Source organism: Aphelocoma coerulescens, chromosome 9 (assembly GCF_041296385.1).
Source record: "Aphelocoma coerulescens isolate FSJ_1873_10779 chromosome 9, UR_Acoe_1.0, whole genome shotgun sequence".
Lineage (NCBI taxonomy): Eukaryota > Metazoa > Chordata > Aves > Passeriformes > Corvidae > Aphelocoma > Aphelocoma coerulescens.
The window spans coordinates 1690046-1705942 of record NC_091023.1 but is presented as its reverse complement, the minus strand read 5'-3'; the positions used below and the strand labels follow the sequence as shown (position 1 = coordinate 1705942).

The following is a 15897-nucleotide window of genomic DNA, read 5'->3' as shown; positions in this document are numbered from 1 at the left end:
CTATTTCAGCACTACTGAGAAAACACCAGCAGTGCTTCCATGGTGAAACACGCTGGGGTTATAGAGCCATTGGCACATCTCCAGGATAACCAGCAGAATGAACAGGGCCTCCAGAGAGAGCCTCACAGTGAGTCCTGTGCTTCCTGCTGAGAGATGTCTCCCAAATGCTCAGAACAGGGCCTGTCTTGAGCAAGGGCTGTTTCTGGCCTTTTGTATGAATTGTGTACACGCAGTCTCCTTAAATCATCAAGTTATTATCTTCTGCTGCTTTTCCTTTATATTTTATTAACATGACTATATTTCCTGCCCTAACTTTGCAGAGGATTTCTGCCTCAGCAGGGAATTTGGTGTTCTAAAGCACAGTAGTTACAAATTACTTCTCTCTGTTGCATCCAGTCAAATAAACTGCACATATCACACATGATTTCCCCCTTGAAATGGAAATGAGCAAGAACACAGAATACAGAGAATAAGATAAGGCTTTGGGTTTGAAATGCTGTTCCTCAGGAGGAATGTGTGCTGCACACCCCAGCAACCCTCCTGCAAGAGCACCTCTCGTACCTCCATGGGACTGATGAAGTCGTTCATCCCGCTGTTGTAGACGTAGATCATGGCATCGTACAGGCGGTTTTCCCAGCACAGGAGAACCACCTGCAAGGCAGCAAAGCACAGGGCAGCTACACAGCTGCTCTTAGCTCACAGTTTTCTCACTCCCCAGGCCCTGTCCTCACACTTCCATCACCCAAGAGTACCATCTAAAGCAGAATGAGAATTTCCACTTTCAGAACCAGCCTCTGCGAAGACCCTAAACCCCCAAAGGAGTGTCCAACTTATTGCTCATGCAGCAAGCACAGAATCTGTCTGTCTAGATTCTAACATTCATAGGAGGCTAAAGATTAAATCCAGTTCCTTCAAAAACCTTGCTTGCAGCAGTCTGGTTGGGTTAGTGAATTACAACATCAAGTTTCCAAGCAGCTTCACCCTTGAAATGGAAAGCCATGCCATCAGGAAACAGGACTGCTGAGCAGGAACACCCCCCTGCTCCACTAATGGTTGTGCAAAAGCAAGTACCCAAGCTGACACAAACAGCTCCAGCTTTCTGTGCTCCTGCAGCCTTTGATGTCAGGTAAGGTACTCAAAATGGGAAAGAGTGATTGGGAACAATCCTTAAGGATTTTCCTCCACATTCAGCTGCTGATGCATTAACCTAAGCCAACACACAAACTGGGGGAGCAAAACACAGCCACACTGTACAATTCCCAATTCATTGAATTTGATCCCAGGGATCAAATCCCAGGGACACAGGGAAAGCCCACATGCGATGCTGTGCTTAGAAGCACAAGATGCTGTAACTGCTGATTTATTCAGAGGAGCTCAATACAGTGTGCAACACAACCACTCACCTGCTGTATGTCTAAACTGGTGATATCCATATGCACAATGCAGGCTTCCAAGTTTTCCAACCTGTTCTTGTCTTGGAAGTGAAGCAGCAAGTCTTTCATCACTTGAGCTGTGATTCCCATCAGCTTATCACTCAAGATATATGGCTCCAAGCACTCCAGAAAGATGCCTTTAGCTACAGAGTTCTCACTCATCTTATCATATATCTGGTTAAATAATAGATCCCTAGGAGGAAGGAAGAGTTTAGTTATCAAATAATTTTATTAAAATCTCCTTGCTTATCTACTTTCCAAGGGCTCCAAATTAAACTCCATTTTCTCTGTATCTCCCAGCCTCAGGAAGTGAATGCCCTCTTGTGTGTAATGTGTAACTGGGGTGAGTTACACAGCATACATCAGCTATGGATGCTGCAGCAGAAAAAGTGCTGTTAGAAGGGGAGTGATGATGATGATGATGGGAAAATCTATCAAGGCAGGTTCCTGGTTCAAAGCAACTTTTCTTCCTCAACACATCAATGCAAACTTAAGAGATGGTTTTGTGTGAGTACTGAGTTCCTGACTTTGGTACCTGTTTTTAGGCATTCCTCTGAACTGTGATGTGACATATGCTAGGAAATGAGGTGATGCAATTCCTCTACACCACAGGAGACAGCACTGGGGTGCTGGGGTCTGCCCTGGGGGACAGGCCTGCCCGCCCAGACTTACATGCGCTGCAGCAGGAGGCAGTAATCCACGATGACAGGCACCACATCCTGGGGAACAAACACAACAAATTGTAGGGACTGACTGGCAAAAACCCTGCCAAGCAGCACATCCTGCAAAGCATGAAATGCAGCCTGGCCAAGACAGAGCAGAAACAATGAGGTATCTGACTCAGCTAGTAGCTGGCACAGTTACAGGTTTTCCATATGCTGGTGCATATGGAAAAAAGCTCTGCTGACGCTCCCACAGAGCACGGAGGGCACACAGGTTCTGCTCTGCCACCCACTATACCCAAGTCCTGATTTCATGAGTGCACACAACAGGTGAGAGTTCAGCTGAACCACAGCAAGGTGTTTCAAAAATAGACAAGTAATGTTTGCAGCAAAACAAAGTTAATTAAAAAACCCCAAAGATTTCTGCAAGAGTCCTCTGGAGCACCATACCTGGAAGTGCTGCTCCATAACCTGGATTTTCCCTTGGTCAGGACATTTCTTCAGAGTCCGATCAGTGTAATGGAGAAGGATTTCAACCATCTGAATGACAATAAATAAGAAAACTCATTCAAATCCTATACTGAGGCCCAGCTTGGTAGCACATTTCAGACTGGCTTGGGGTTGGCAGCACTGTAAACTCTGCTGTCCCGTTTTGGGTATGAAGTGCTGGGGGCAGGACGGAGCAGAGGGAAGAGGCTGCCAAGAGATAGTGGTGTGACAATGGCACAGAAGTGCCCAGAGGGATGCTGAAGGCCTGCATTAACTTTAACTGACCACAGAGCTGGGCAGCCAGCCCAACAGCCAGTTTTCAGGCTGGTGAACACATCCTGAAGCACAAGGCTCATCTAGGCCATGATTCTACCCAAAGCTTAAGTTAAAGTATATTACACAGCAAAGCATAGCTCCCTGCAGACAAAATAATAAGAATGGAGTAAAGCCAAATAATTATTGCAGGAAGTGTGTATTTTAAACACACCCCTCTCAGAAAGCAACTTCCTGTAACAACTGAACTGGAGCAGTTGAAGAGTTTATTCCATGTCCACATAAACACAGAGCACAGTTTCCATCCTGGGAGTCAGCAAGTCACATACTGATGGACATGTGCCAACCAAAGCTCAGGGAACTCCACAGTTACCTACACAAAAGGTTTCTCTTCACTGTGAGGGGACCAGAGATCTCCAGGCCTGGATGATAATGTCACCTTTTGGATTGCTAATGCTGCAGATTTTATCCCCACCCTACCCAAATGGTATTTCCAAGTTTTTTCTAAAATTCTGCTCCCAATTTCAGCAAGATAGACACATGCACATATTCTAGAGTCAGTTGAATTAACTCATGGAGGACAGAAGCTGTTCCTTTCAGGAACACAGTATCACACCAGTACACACGAAAATCCAGTTGGGAAGAGCTCAGGGACTCACTCTGTCAGCAATGACTGCTTTCCTCTTGCTCGTGTCCCCAGTCAAGCCTAGAAAGAATGAGGGAGTGGGGTGAAAAACAAAGCTTTTCTCATCTAAGCCACCAGTAGAAATACAAAAACTCCGCAGTTCAGATGCTAATGTCACTGCCCTTGAGATGTAGAGGTCAGGATATGTAAATACACAATTTTGTGCCCTACTTTTAGCCCCTTCTTCTTCCAAAAGGTTTATTCTCACTTAAAGACTGTTCCAGCACAGGATTGGCAAGAACAGCTGCAAGTGCTGTTTAACACTGAGAGAACAATTAATGGAGAGCTGTCAAAGACTGTACATGAGGGTAATTGCTGGAAGAGGTCTTGATGCAAAGAAGCTGAATAAAGTGCACTAAAAGGGGAAAATATCGTAAATGCCAACTCAAAAAGACAGATTTTCATTATTCAAAGCATTACTATCTGCTTTATTGTGCTATATCCATGCATTAAAACAAGACACATCTTCATATACCAGCAATTTCACAGCAGGATCTTGTCCTGGGAACTTGCATCTCATCTGTCAACGCCATCTGAACTTATTTGCTGTAAAATCAATGTGTCCAGTACAAATCAGACCACACAAGTGGCAGTTTCTGGCATAATTAATATATTTCTCAAGCAACCTCCTTTGTAGGAAATGTGGTGCCAAAAGCCAGTGTGATCCTTTCAGTTCCTTGTACAGTCAGGGGACTGACCTGGATCAAAGCACCTGCTTGGCAGAGCTGACAGAGAATCGCACTGAAAGCTTCCTGCAGCTCATGCATGGCCTTCTGGAATATTTTAGCAGGCTGGATATTCAACATCTGGATCCACCTTCTTCATGGCAAAGTGACAACAGGATGGAGTCACACATAGATCAAGTCTGACTTTCATTTGAAATCAGTAAGCTGCTAAAGGGAGTATGGCTAAAAAACCATCCAAAAAACTCAAACTACTCCATATAAAGGTTGCTTCTGCCAAACCCAAAGCAACACATCCTATTTTCTCCAATTCAATTCAATTCTGTTTTCTTCCCCTAAAAAAAAGTGATTCCTGTACATGCAGATGTTTAAAACCATCCCTAGAGGTTTCAGTTAGAAGCAAACAAACCCAAACTTACCTACAACAGCCTTTGCTTTACCTTCATAAAAAGACCAAGCAAGAGCCAGGGCATCTGTGAGACGTTCTTGTTTCAGAAGGTGGTCAACTCTCTAAAATAACAAGGAATACTCAACCTCAGAACTACAGAAAAGAGGATTCCCTCCCCTTTAAGACCAGCACTTCCCAGTAGTGGGTCACAGTCCCTGACAGGACACCTCAGCAGCTCTCACCACACGGCAGTAAAGGACAGGATCTCAAAGAGATGCTCTCAAGTGGACATTTTCTGCTGGACTAAGAAATGTCAGGCTCCAGTACATCAAGTCCCTATGGGGGACGTTTTAAGTCAGATGCTTGATGGATGGAGACCCCCAGCATTGCTGACTGTCTGATAAACAAAGGATAAACATTTTCCATTCCCCATCCTTGCCCCATCACTCAGAGCACAGTGAACAACTCTGCCATGCTTTCAGCAAAGCGTGTCCTCATCCTATCCCCTACTTTCTCCTGAGCTCACAGTCAGCAAGGACTGAAGTAGATCACAAGTCACAAGTGTTTTCTGCTTTAAGGAACTATTAACACCCAAGGTCAAGCACCACTGGCCTTGGTATGATAGGACAGTGTCAAAGAACCGTTTGAGAGGAGAGATTCCAGGTCTCAGCCCAGCATTCTGTCCTGCAGCAAGAACTAACTCTCAGCTTCACCCTAATCATCACACACTCAATTCAAACTCTTGGTTAAGTGATATGATAAAGAGGCACAACTGCAACATAGCAGAAACCCTGCAGTAACTTAGAAAGGGGTTGTCTCAGAGCACAGATTGTATTTGACTTGTGAATTCCAGGAAAATCTGTACCTGAAATCATGGATCAGAACAAGACTCTTCATTACAGCTTACTAAACCAAATTCAGTGGTAAATGGCTGGAGGCAAGACCAGCAGAGAGAAGTGATCTTGGTAACTAAAAGCTCAACAGAGCTCAACTGTTCATATCCTATTAAAGGTCCTGATACAATGTCACGTGAAGGAGTTTATAGCCACGAATGAGGAAAACAGCCCTAAAGCAACCAAGAGGAAAAATGGTGAAGGTCACTGCTTAAAGGAGAAACATCAGATTGCAAAGAATTGGCTACCAGATTTCCTTGGGAGTCAGTCATGAAGTGATTCTGGATTCATTGAAGGCTTCTACATATAGGCATAAGCTGAATTTACTACTGAAGTTTGCTGACAACCAACTGGCAGCATGTGAGGTGAGACAGAAGAACAGAAAGGCATGAGAGATGTGCCCCTGAAGCTGGTAACAGGAGAGTGATGCTACCCAACAGTACAAGCAACTTTCAGCAGAAATCACTGGCTACAGGGCACCAGTGAATCTCCAGAGTGCCCAAGTCACTGATATCACGTGGCCAAAGGAATAGAAAAATCAGATTCAAGGATGCATGAGAAATAACACGTCTAGCAGAGACTGTGAAGAAGGGGTGACACTGTGCATGGCACTTGTAAGATCTCACCCAGCAATATGTGGCAAACTGTTTGCCTATGCCCAAGAAATCCAGCACACAGGACATGCAGAGAACAGGGACTACAAATAAAGAAAGGAATGGGAAAGTAACCTCAGGAGAGAGATGAATGAGCACTGCTTGGCCTTGCAAAACAAAGCCTGAGAGAGAACATGCACACACTGAATAAACATACTGCAAAGTGGTGATGCAGGAAGGAAAACTGCTGTTTGATTCAAGTGAAAAGTACAACACAGGAATAGACATAAATAGATCACTAAAAACTTTAGTGTGGGCATTGATGGGGTTTCAGCTGTCAGAGAAATGAAGTTCCAAAAAAATCTTCAACCAACAAGGACCTAAAATCCCATGAACTTTCTAGGTAGTCTTAGATGGATTTTATGATGCAGCTCCTGCAGTAGCTGGGGACAAACTCCAGTGAAGCAGGTTCTCTTTCACTCCTGGATGCTTGTGTGGCAGACAGAAGGCTTGCATCACACACTCCTCCTAAGTCATGCATTGCACTAACCAAAGCTGACACAGAGCATGGTGCCCTTGTTTGGGAGAACAGGGACTCCATTCAGCCTGCAAATTTATGCAAGCAGAAGTCCCAGTGTCACCATGAAAATCAGTGTATCCATAGCACTGACTCTGTGCAGCAATCAGGGATCCTGAACACAGCACCCAGAAAATGCTTCACAAATGCTCCCTCCCTCCTTTGAGTTAGATTTAAGCAGCTCAAGCCTAAGCTGTACAGTTTCCCTCCCAACATACCTCTCTCCAGCTTCTCAATGTCATGACATGAACAGACTAGGAAAGAAAAAAGAGATTGGAAGTTATTTACTTGCAGTTGCTCATGCTGCCTGTAGTGCCCCACATATCCACCACAGCACGCCAGTACAGATAACTAAATAAAGCAACCCTCAAGCAGTCTAAATTGGAGCCCAGTTTTAGCTGCTGTCTTATTTTCTTCTGTTTATTCCCTAGCACATTTATAACAGAGACAGAGAAGCTTAGGACAGAGATGTCAGTAAAGTAAGGCTAAGTTTACCCTGGAGCTGAATGAATCAGGATATTGTGAAACGATGACAATGTCTTACTCAGCCCATACCCTGGCTAAAACCAAATTATTGCACATTTCCTTCACCCCACAACATAAGTGCACGAAGAACCCACTCCCAGTACACATCTCCACAGAAGACAAATTGCCCTTTTCTAGAAGAGCTACCATCATCAGTGAATGCCCAGTATTTTAACTGAAAAATTCCCCCCACTTACCTTAGTTCCAAGGTAGAAGATCTGACCACCACAGCTGCTGATAGACTGGTAACAAGCTTTCTCTCCCACCAGTGCCTACAGGGAGAAAAATCACATACAAGTAAAACTGCCTTTTGTTTTTGTCAAATTTCCCAAACAACATAAATACACTTCCAAGATCCTTTGTAATGCAGAAATCAAAATGAGGCAGGAGAGAACACCACAGGTTGCTGAGTCAAAGAGCTCTGCTGTCACTCCTTCCTGCTTGTGAACTCAGCTTCAAGAGCTGCTGAGCTCTGGCTACCCAAAGACATGATGAAATAGAGCTCTGTGCCTACCCTCAGGTGCCAAAAAGGTTATGGGGGCCCTTTCCTTGCCACCTGCTTCTTCACATATCTTCCTCAAGAGCAAATGTGTAGGGCACACAGATGGGAAGACAATTGTTGAAGTGAGAGTTGCTACAACAGCAGTTTGACTGCCAGGAACCAGTGCTCCAGTCTGTGGTGTATTAAGCAAAAAATCCTCTTAAAGAATAAAGCACATCAGCTTTTATCCTAGACAGAATATTCCAAAGCTTGGCAAGGGAGGAGCAGCTCCTACAACCTTCAATGCACAAAAGGAAACATGAGCTGTCTGTTAGTTGCCCACATCACCAACACGTGTGACTCCTGAGATGTCCCAAAAGGCTTTTTCCCTTCAGGCTTCCACTTAGGGCCTACTTTAAACACAGCTGCCAACACAAACAGGCCACCAGTGCCTACCAGGGCCTCGCTGACATTGCCCCCCGTGGCCAGAGACTTGAAGTGGCTGCTGTTGTAGACCAGCTGAACCTCTGAGATCTCGACAGTCTCCAGCTCCTCCTGAGTCTGACGGTCTATGACGTGCAGCTTCTCCACACTGTCCAGCAGCACCGCTGTCCGTGAGTTGATCCACTGCAAAAGCACCAAATTCCACATTTCAGCCATGCATTCTCCATTAGAGCCAAGGAAACAGGCTCTGGCCATATCCCTGAGTACTCCTATTGGGACTTCTGGCAGGGCCAGGAGCTTTGTTACTGTACACGGCCACTTTACAACTGCACACAGGCGTCACTTCAAAGGCAGAGATAGGGAGGGTCCTCCTGGAGAGAAATTACATGGAATCTTCACAGAAAACAGCTGTAGACAAATGGCAATCTACCAGAGCTTTGTCCTCTTGGCACACTGTTTATGCTCCAGCACACTTTCTATCCAGAGGCATCAAAGCCAAGACAACTACACCACCTGTTCACAGGTGGTTACCACACTGTGCTGGCTTTCCACAGAGTCCCAAATTTAAGGACATTTTCAGTTAGTTATCACCAGATAAACACAGCCAAGAGCATAGAACTAAGAGCTACTGAGACACATTTACAAGACCAGTGCAAAAAAAAATTTAACCATTCTGCAGTACAGAGACTTACAGTAAAGTTGATGAGATCATAGTGCAGATGAAGCTGCCTCTGCTTCGTGACATGGATTGCACCAGTATCATCCCTCTTGACCTAAAGAAAAATCAGACAAGGCTGACTCAGACTCAAAGGCTTCCTTCAGTTCAGCCTCTCAGTTCCCACAGAGCACCACACTGACTCCAGGAGTCTGGAGCTCCCTCCAGACAAGCATCTCAGCAAGACAAGCTTAAACATGCACCCTTTTCTTTCTCCCACTTTTACCAAGAGAGATGAGAGGGGAGAAAGAGGACTCAATCCAGACAACACAACATCGGGGTGCTTAAACAAAGCTTAAGGTCCAACATGGTAGCAGAGCTGGGCAACAAACTTAGCACTCCAAAACGCCAGATTTTTGGAAGCCTAGGTATTGCTCTCATACTGAAATCAGCATGAAATTGTCTCTAAACAACCATATCTGCACGTGTAACTGCTGCAGACCTAAACAGGATGAGCACCATGCCCTGAAGTCAAACACCAACAGGACTGAAAGCTCTTTTCTTAGTGTTTTATACAATTTTTTCCCAGACTCATGTTTTAAAGCAAAAATTAAGATGGTGTCTCAAATTCACATGCTCTCCCTGAAAACAATCCACGCTCTTATACCTCCAGCAGAAACACACTGCAAATCAATACTTCTGGAACAGATAAATCTCATGCCTCCAGGCACGGGCACCACTGCAGCTGAAGAGCAGTGACCACCAGGCTGGTTTTCCCAAGCCAGTGGGAAGCTGGAGCTGTTCCCAGCATGCTCAGGTATCACACTGTCACTGAGACAGAGGTTCAATGCCTGAATGTGTGGATGAGATGTGACCACGTGGATGCAGCACAAAACAGCCCAGGCTCACCAGAAGAAAGTGCACGACGTCTCCTCGACAGAAGGCAAGCATGGGGTTCACCGAGTTCTGCACAGCCACAAAGTGCCACGCCAGCAGAGGGACACTGGAAGGGTCCATCTGTCACACAAAAAGTACAGCCAGTGGTTAAGGCACACCAGGCAGACCCTCAGCTCCAGAACACATGGCTTTGCACTGACTGTGCCTTGTACACAGGGGCTGCAAAGCAAATTCCTGGCAGCAGTTTGTGCTCTTTGGTCCAGCCACGTGTTTTGCAGCAGTGTGTGTCCTTGGCAAAGTGGACACCCAGACATAACACCACTGGTATCCGAGCTGCTCAGGGTAGAGCCAATCCCACATGGATACATATAACAAGCTGCAGTTTGATACCAGCCTTGTCTCCATTCTCCTAACACAGCCTATCCCACATCTGCCCCCAGCTGCTTTTCCAAGAAGAATTATGCCATTGACTAGTGAAAGTGAATAATCGAGAGTTTAGAAGACTGTTTAATGCTCTAAATCCTCTTGGTTCCTGTCCCTGTAATTAAGGGGTCTGTTGTGTGGTTCTAATGTAAAACAGTAGCCCCAGTCCAAGGTGATTGCAGCCATAATCAGGTCAACATCCCATCTGTGGGTGCATCCAGGCTGCAGCAGGAAAGACAAGAAGCTGAGGGGCTCCCTCCTGCTTATTCGAGAAAATCAGCATCTTCACAGAGGCACAGCTGGAAGCAGCTTCTCACCTCCTCTCTGCCATAATCTGCACACATCAGACCCACAGATTATCACTGCAATTCCACAGTGCTGTGGTACCAAACACCTGTTCCTGATCTCATCTCCTTCCCTCCAAGAGAATGTTTGTAGCCATAACCCAAAAAGCACCTGTTTGGCTTCACTACTCACACGGCCGTAGGGAAAGGTCATCCACACTTTCAGAGATGGCTTCAGGCCAATAACCAGAATCTTCAAGAAAAGCAACAAGGCAAAATAAAATGAGTATATAGCAGAGAACTTCTCCTTTGAGATCTCTCACATCAAGCCTCCTGCAAGCAGCAAGTTACCTTAGTGAGGGAGGCCATGGCCAGCAGTGAATACTGGGTGATAGGATGGTCTCTCAAATCAGCCTTTGCATGTAATGGCTCAATACAGCAAACTTCCCCCTTGGAGCCACTGAAGAGACACCGAGACTCGCACGTCCTCACTCCCATAACCCTCCTGCAAAGAGCACAGATCAGCTTGGCAGCAGCCCAACAATCTCACGAGTGATCCTTCATAAATACTCCTTCCAAAAAGTCCCTTGCACAGCTCCAGGGATCACCTCTGACGTGTCACTGGAGGTAATCCCATACAGCTGCTCAGATACAGACAAGAATTCCTTAAGATCCTATCTGACAATGATGTTTGGGAAATTCATGGACTTGATCAGATTGACTGTCAATCCTTCCTCCTTGTCCTTCCTCCTGCTGAAGAGGCCAAGAGAAAAATGAGCAGCTGTTGCAGGACAGCTCTCACTAATGAGCCAAGGCAAAACGAGAGGCAGCACTTTTGTGACAGCTACTAAGAGCCCACAAGGAGTGCCAAATTCTAGGCAATACAGTGACACCTTAACAACTAAGGGTGCTCTTTGACTTCTGCACTGCCACACAGCATCTTGCTTCAGCTGAGAAATTACACTGCAGCCCTAAATTACACCTTCAACATTCAGACAGTAGCTTTATTGGTTTCAATGGGGTCTTTTCTCCTTAGGTTTTAGAAACTATGACCCAGAATTGGTTTCTTGTACTTTCTATGGGTAAAGTTATTGTCTTACTTAAATGACAGTTCAAACACAGAGCCTCCGCTGTCATTGCAAATTGCAAGTGTTGGATCATCTGTAAACTGAGCAGAAAACAAGATTAAAATGGCCCTAAGAATAAATTACAAACAAATGGATGTAAAAATACATGCTATGTAGTACTAACAGCACACAGAGTACAAGCAGTGCACCTACAGAAAGACACCTTTAACATATTGAGTTGAGACAATTACTGGCGTTTTTTATGATGTGAAAGAAAAGCAAGGTTTGTGTTTCACCTTCATTCCCCCAGCAAGCCCTGTTGCCAGATTTTGGTACCAAAGCCCCACTACTTTCTGCTGCAGCTCAGAACTACAGCACACCAAAACCTGAGCTGCCTCTAGAAGGGCTCTCAGCCTCAAGCCCATGGGTTGGGGCCAGAGCTGGTGGATGGGCTGCAGTTACAGACAGACCCAAATCAGAAACATCCAGAACTTCTAATGATACCAAATAATTCAGACAAATAAAGGATCACAGTCTCAGCTGGGGACACTTCTGGAGGTGTTTGCAACCCAGAATCTCTAAGCCCACAAACATCTGAGGGCATATAAAACAAAGCCAGGCACAAACTCAGACTCGATTTTCTGTGTATGACAATAACATTATGCTGAACAAGAAGCCATAGATGACTTCTCTTTCAACCCAAAACATTCCCAACAACCTATTTGAAAAACTGCTGACAGAAGCTACTTTCTACAGTTCAGATTCTTTTAAGTTGAAAGTTGGCAAGTCATGTATCCAGGTCAAAACACTGCAAATTTTAGAGAAATGTGTTCTCACAACTAATTCTTCATACATTTTGGCACTGGAGAGAGGAGTTATAACAGACAACAACTGTTGTTTGTTACAGTACAACTCACAGCCAAAACTGTTATGTCAGTATACCCAGTTTCATTTTAAAACAGAATTTCTGCTCATTTTTCTCATGTCTGGATACCACTGCCATAGGTAGCTGCTCTCATCTAAAATTCAAAAGTACTGGACAAGGAAAGTCACCACATCTGACTGAACAAAAGTGGGCTAAAAGGAGGACCTGTAGTGTTTATTACCTTGATGTGCAAAATGGCTGTTCCTGGGGGGTGGGCATCTGTTATTGATCGCAGCAGCTTCCCACTGGCCAGATCCCACATGGTGATCTGCAAGCAGATTGTGCTCAGTACACATTCATTGTCAAGGAGTTCTCTCCATCACTTCATGCATTACAGTACAGCAACAAACTCCTATACTGACATTATCACCCCGGGTTAGTAGGGGTTTCATATCAAAGAAAAGTGACCTGAAATCTGTTCCTGTCCTGTTTTTCCAAGCAGTTCATTTGTCTGCTAGAGCTGACACCATGTGTTATCTCAACTCTGAATCGTGCCCTTTTGGACAGCTCTCCCCACCTGCCCAATCTCCCTCACCTCACAGCCATCTGCCTGATAACAACATTAAAGAGTGTAAGGTGACTCTGTTACCACCCAACGGGTCCAATGCATTTCTCTCACAGAATCAGTGAACAGGTGAAGATAACACCCCTGAGCAAAACTCAAGCATCTCCACAGCTACCATGAACCTTGTCCCACCTCTCCTCCTGAGCTTGCTCAGCGTGACAGGACAGGTAGGAGGACAGACCTTGGCTTGTACTTAATATTAAGTTCAAGCAATTTCTCAACTAAGAAGCAGGAAGTCCCAAACTGCTCACTGCATAACTGAAGAGCATTAACTACTCACTGCAGAACTGCCCAGAAGAGCTGAGATTACAATCTGAATAAAACTTTTTTTTATGGGAAATAGTACTTTATGTGATCCTATAAATCATCTATCAACACTTCTAGACCATATGTTTCAGAGCTGTTGCTCCAAAATGTTTTATCTGAGCATCATTTAAAACTGGCTGCTGTCCTGCATGAATTAAGTATTTTCACATGGCCTGCAGCAGGCTGACATTTAGTCCTACCATAGGCACAGGGGCGTGTTTTATCTACTCTGAAGGTGAAAGCCAAAGGACCAAAGGGAAATGAATGTAAAAAGAAAAAGTAGCCTTCTTTGTATTGCTCTGAATGTTACCAAGGTAATGTCCACCTATTTTGCTTTACTCTTGTTACTTTTGTCCAGGAATTGCTTTCTCTCCTTTGGTTTTTAGAAGGGCATAAAACTACAACAGACTCAACCCCTTTTCCCTACATTCAAAAGCTATGCTACTTCTGTCACACACGTAAGGTATTAGCAAAAATTAATTTTGGGGTTACATATGAGTTTCAAGAATTTCAAGTCATCACCACAATAAAAAACAGCTTTAATTACCATGCACAGATCTCAGAGAGTGACCTAGAAAGACTAAACTGCTTGTCCCAGTGAGCCATTGCACATTTCAGTTTAACAGGAATTATGTCACAACTAATTGAACCCTTTGCTATATTCTGCATTACTCACTTCCTCCACAGAAAACTCCCCCAGCAACCTGATTCAGCAGGAATTGGCTGCCTGCCCCAAGAAGCTCTGGGCACATCACACCACGTGTGCTGCTTCTGAGCACTGAACCAGCCAACACACAGCTACAGACTGAGGGGGCTTGGTTTGGAGCTGTTGCCACCTCCAGGTAACCTTGCAGGACAGAGCACTGGAGCAGCTCATCCTTTGGGAATTACCTGTCCTTTTGCAAAGCCACAGAGCAGCCTGGAACAGTCATTGTTGATGCTGAGAGCAGAGATGGCCCCGTACTGGGCCCCAACCGCAGTGCTGCCCAGGCACAGCCGGAGAGCCTGGTTCTGATCTGGAGCAGAACAATTGGTAAGAAATTAAAGGAAGAGCAGTGGTTAAAATTAACATCATGCAATTATTTACACCTACAATTCACCTGGGGTACATTAACAATTCACAGACTTACAGTTCAGTTCTTCTAAAAAGGGGTTTACAAGATGAGAGCTCATGTTAGAACAGAAAGAGTGGGACACTGTCTTGCAGGGAAATACAAAAATTATTTTTAAAAGTACAAACCAGGGACAGGAAATATGGAAATGCAGAGGTATTACATACAGAAAAAGAAACTACTAGAAAAATCAAAGCAGTATCTAGCTTTCCTTTTACTATTCTCCAGCAGTGCTTAAGTTGCAGCAATGAAGATGACAGAAAATTAATTCTACTTTCCGAGCCTTGTATTTCTGCATTTGAACATCAACTACAAAACCCCAACAGAGGCTTTTGGTAAATGCAATTCTATGTCATAATTTTATTCTTATTTTGTAATTTTACTCCTTGGTTTTGGTTGCTGAAGGCCAGAGGCTGGAAGGAAAAGGCACTTTTGTCTCCAAGCTGCACAGTTAAAATGCCTGATGAGTTCGGGTGCACTCAGCTCTTACTCTATAAAGGAACTCCCTCCCTGAGCCACAGGCTGCTGCAAAGGAGGTGCCACTGCTTGCAGAGCCATGTCCTGTCCACTCCTGCACAACACAGACCATGGGCACCTCTGTGCCAAGTTCTTGGAGGTTCCCACCATGAGAGACTCAAATGCTTTACAAGATGCTGCTCTTCAGGAGTTTGGATGAGATCCCTCTGCCTGTCTTTGGTGCACTGCTCTCAAAAGCTAAGGAAAACGTTCTGGAGCTGCTTTTTCCACCCATCTCTGCTTTGGTCCTGCTTTTGAGTGAGGGAATGGGAAAAGATCCTTTGTGAGAACTGTTGGAATGAAGATTACGGTGATGTGAAATACATCAGGAACACCACAATAACATTGTGTGCAGGATTCACCTAGAGCAAGGAAGGGAAAGGATTGGATCAAGGAAACAGAGCTGAGCATCAGAAGCACCCTGCAAGATGTGCCCAAGTCATGGGACACGTTTCTCCAAGCTGCAGCACTGCCAGGAACGTGCTGGCTGTGAAACAGAGCATGGATGTATCCTGCATTTCTTACCCAAAGCGATGCATTTATCACTCTGCACAGACAGATGGGAGTGGGAGTCACCTTTCAAATCCTACCTGTATGAAGAGGCATGAGTGGAGTTCAGAAATAAACACCAGCAAGAACAACAGCTGAACTCCTGGACTACTCTAAAGCACTGCTCAGGGTGAGGAGAAAACATCTTGGCCATGCTACTAGGACACACCCTGACATCACTGTGACAGGGCTGTTCACCACATAGATCAGAACAGGTCAAGGAAAAAGAAGATGAAGGATTTCCATGAAAGTTCAGAGAAAACAGAGCTACAGCTGGAAAACAAGTTTCACAGAGAGATATTCTCCAAATGGTGTCAAGATCCAAAGAAATAATTCCTGTTCCAGAGGCCTGGAAATGCAGCTCATTTACAAAAATACTACCTGCTAACCATAAAAATCTGTTTGAAAATAGGGGAATACTGCAGCTCTTTATATAAAAGGTGAATGACTTCTTCATTCATGGAAGTACCTT

At 44.8% G+C, this 15897-nt stretch overlaps 1 protein-coding gene across 1 annotated transcript in view; it reads right to left on the bottom strand.

Moving 5' to 3' along the window:
* The window catches only part of VPS8 (VPS8 subunit of CORVET complex), a 68736-nt gene that overhangs the window by 42099 nt on the left and 10740 nt on the right, over positions 1-15897 (bottom strand). Inside the window, exons 7-22 of the mRNA XM_069024000.1 lie at positions 14140-14264; positions 12559-12645; positions 11486-11553; positions 10737-10890; positions 10579-10638; positions 9691-9798; positions 8819-8899; positions 8139-8309; positions 7399-7473; positions 6895-6930; positions 4645-4735; positions 3517-3563; positions 2546-2635; positions 2106-2152; positions 1404-1626; positions 562-651 (exon numbers count right to left, since the gene is read on the bottom strand). Of these exons, the coding sequence (XP_068880101.1) occupies positions 562-651; positions 1404-1626; positions 2106-2152; positions 2546-2635; positions 3517-3563; positions 4645-4735; positions 6895-6930; positions 7399-7473; positions 8139-8309; positions 8819-8899; positions 9691-9798; positions 10579-10638; positions 10737-10890; positions 11486-11553; positions 12559-12645; positions 14140-14264 (1553 nt within the window). The remainder of the gene's footprint in view (positions 1-561; positions 652-1403; positions 1627-2105; positions 2153-2545; positions 2636-3516; positions 3564-4644; positions 4736-6894; positions 6931-7398; positions 7474-8138; positions 8310-8818; positions 8900-9690; positions 9799-10578; positions 10639-10736; positions 10891-11485; positions 11554-12558; positions 12646-14139; positions 14265-15897) is intronic.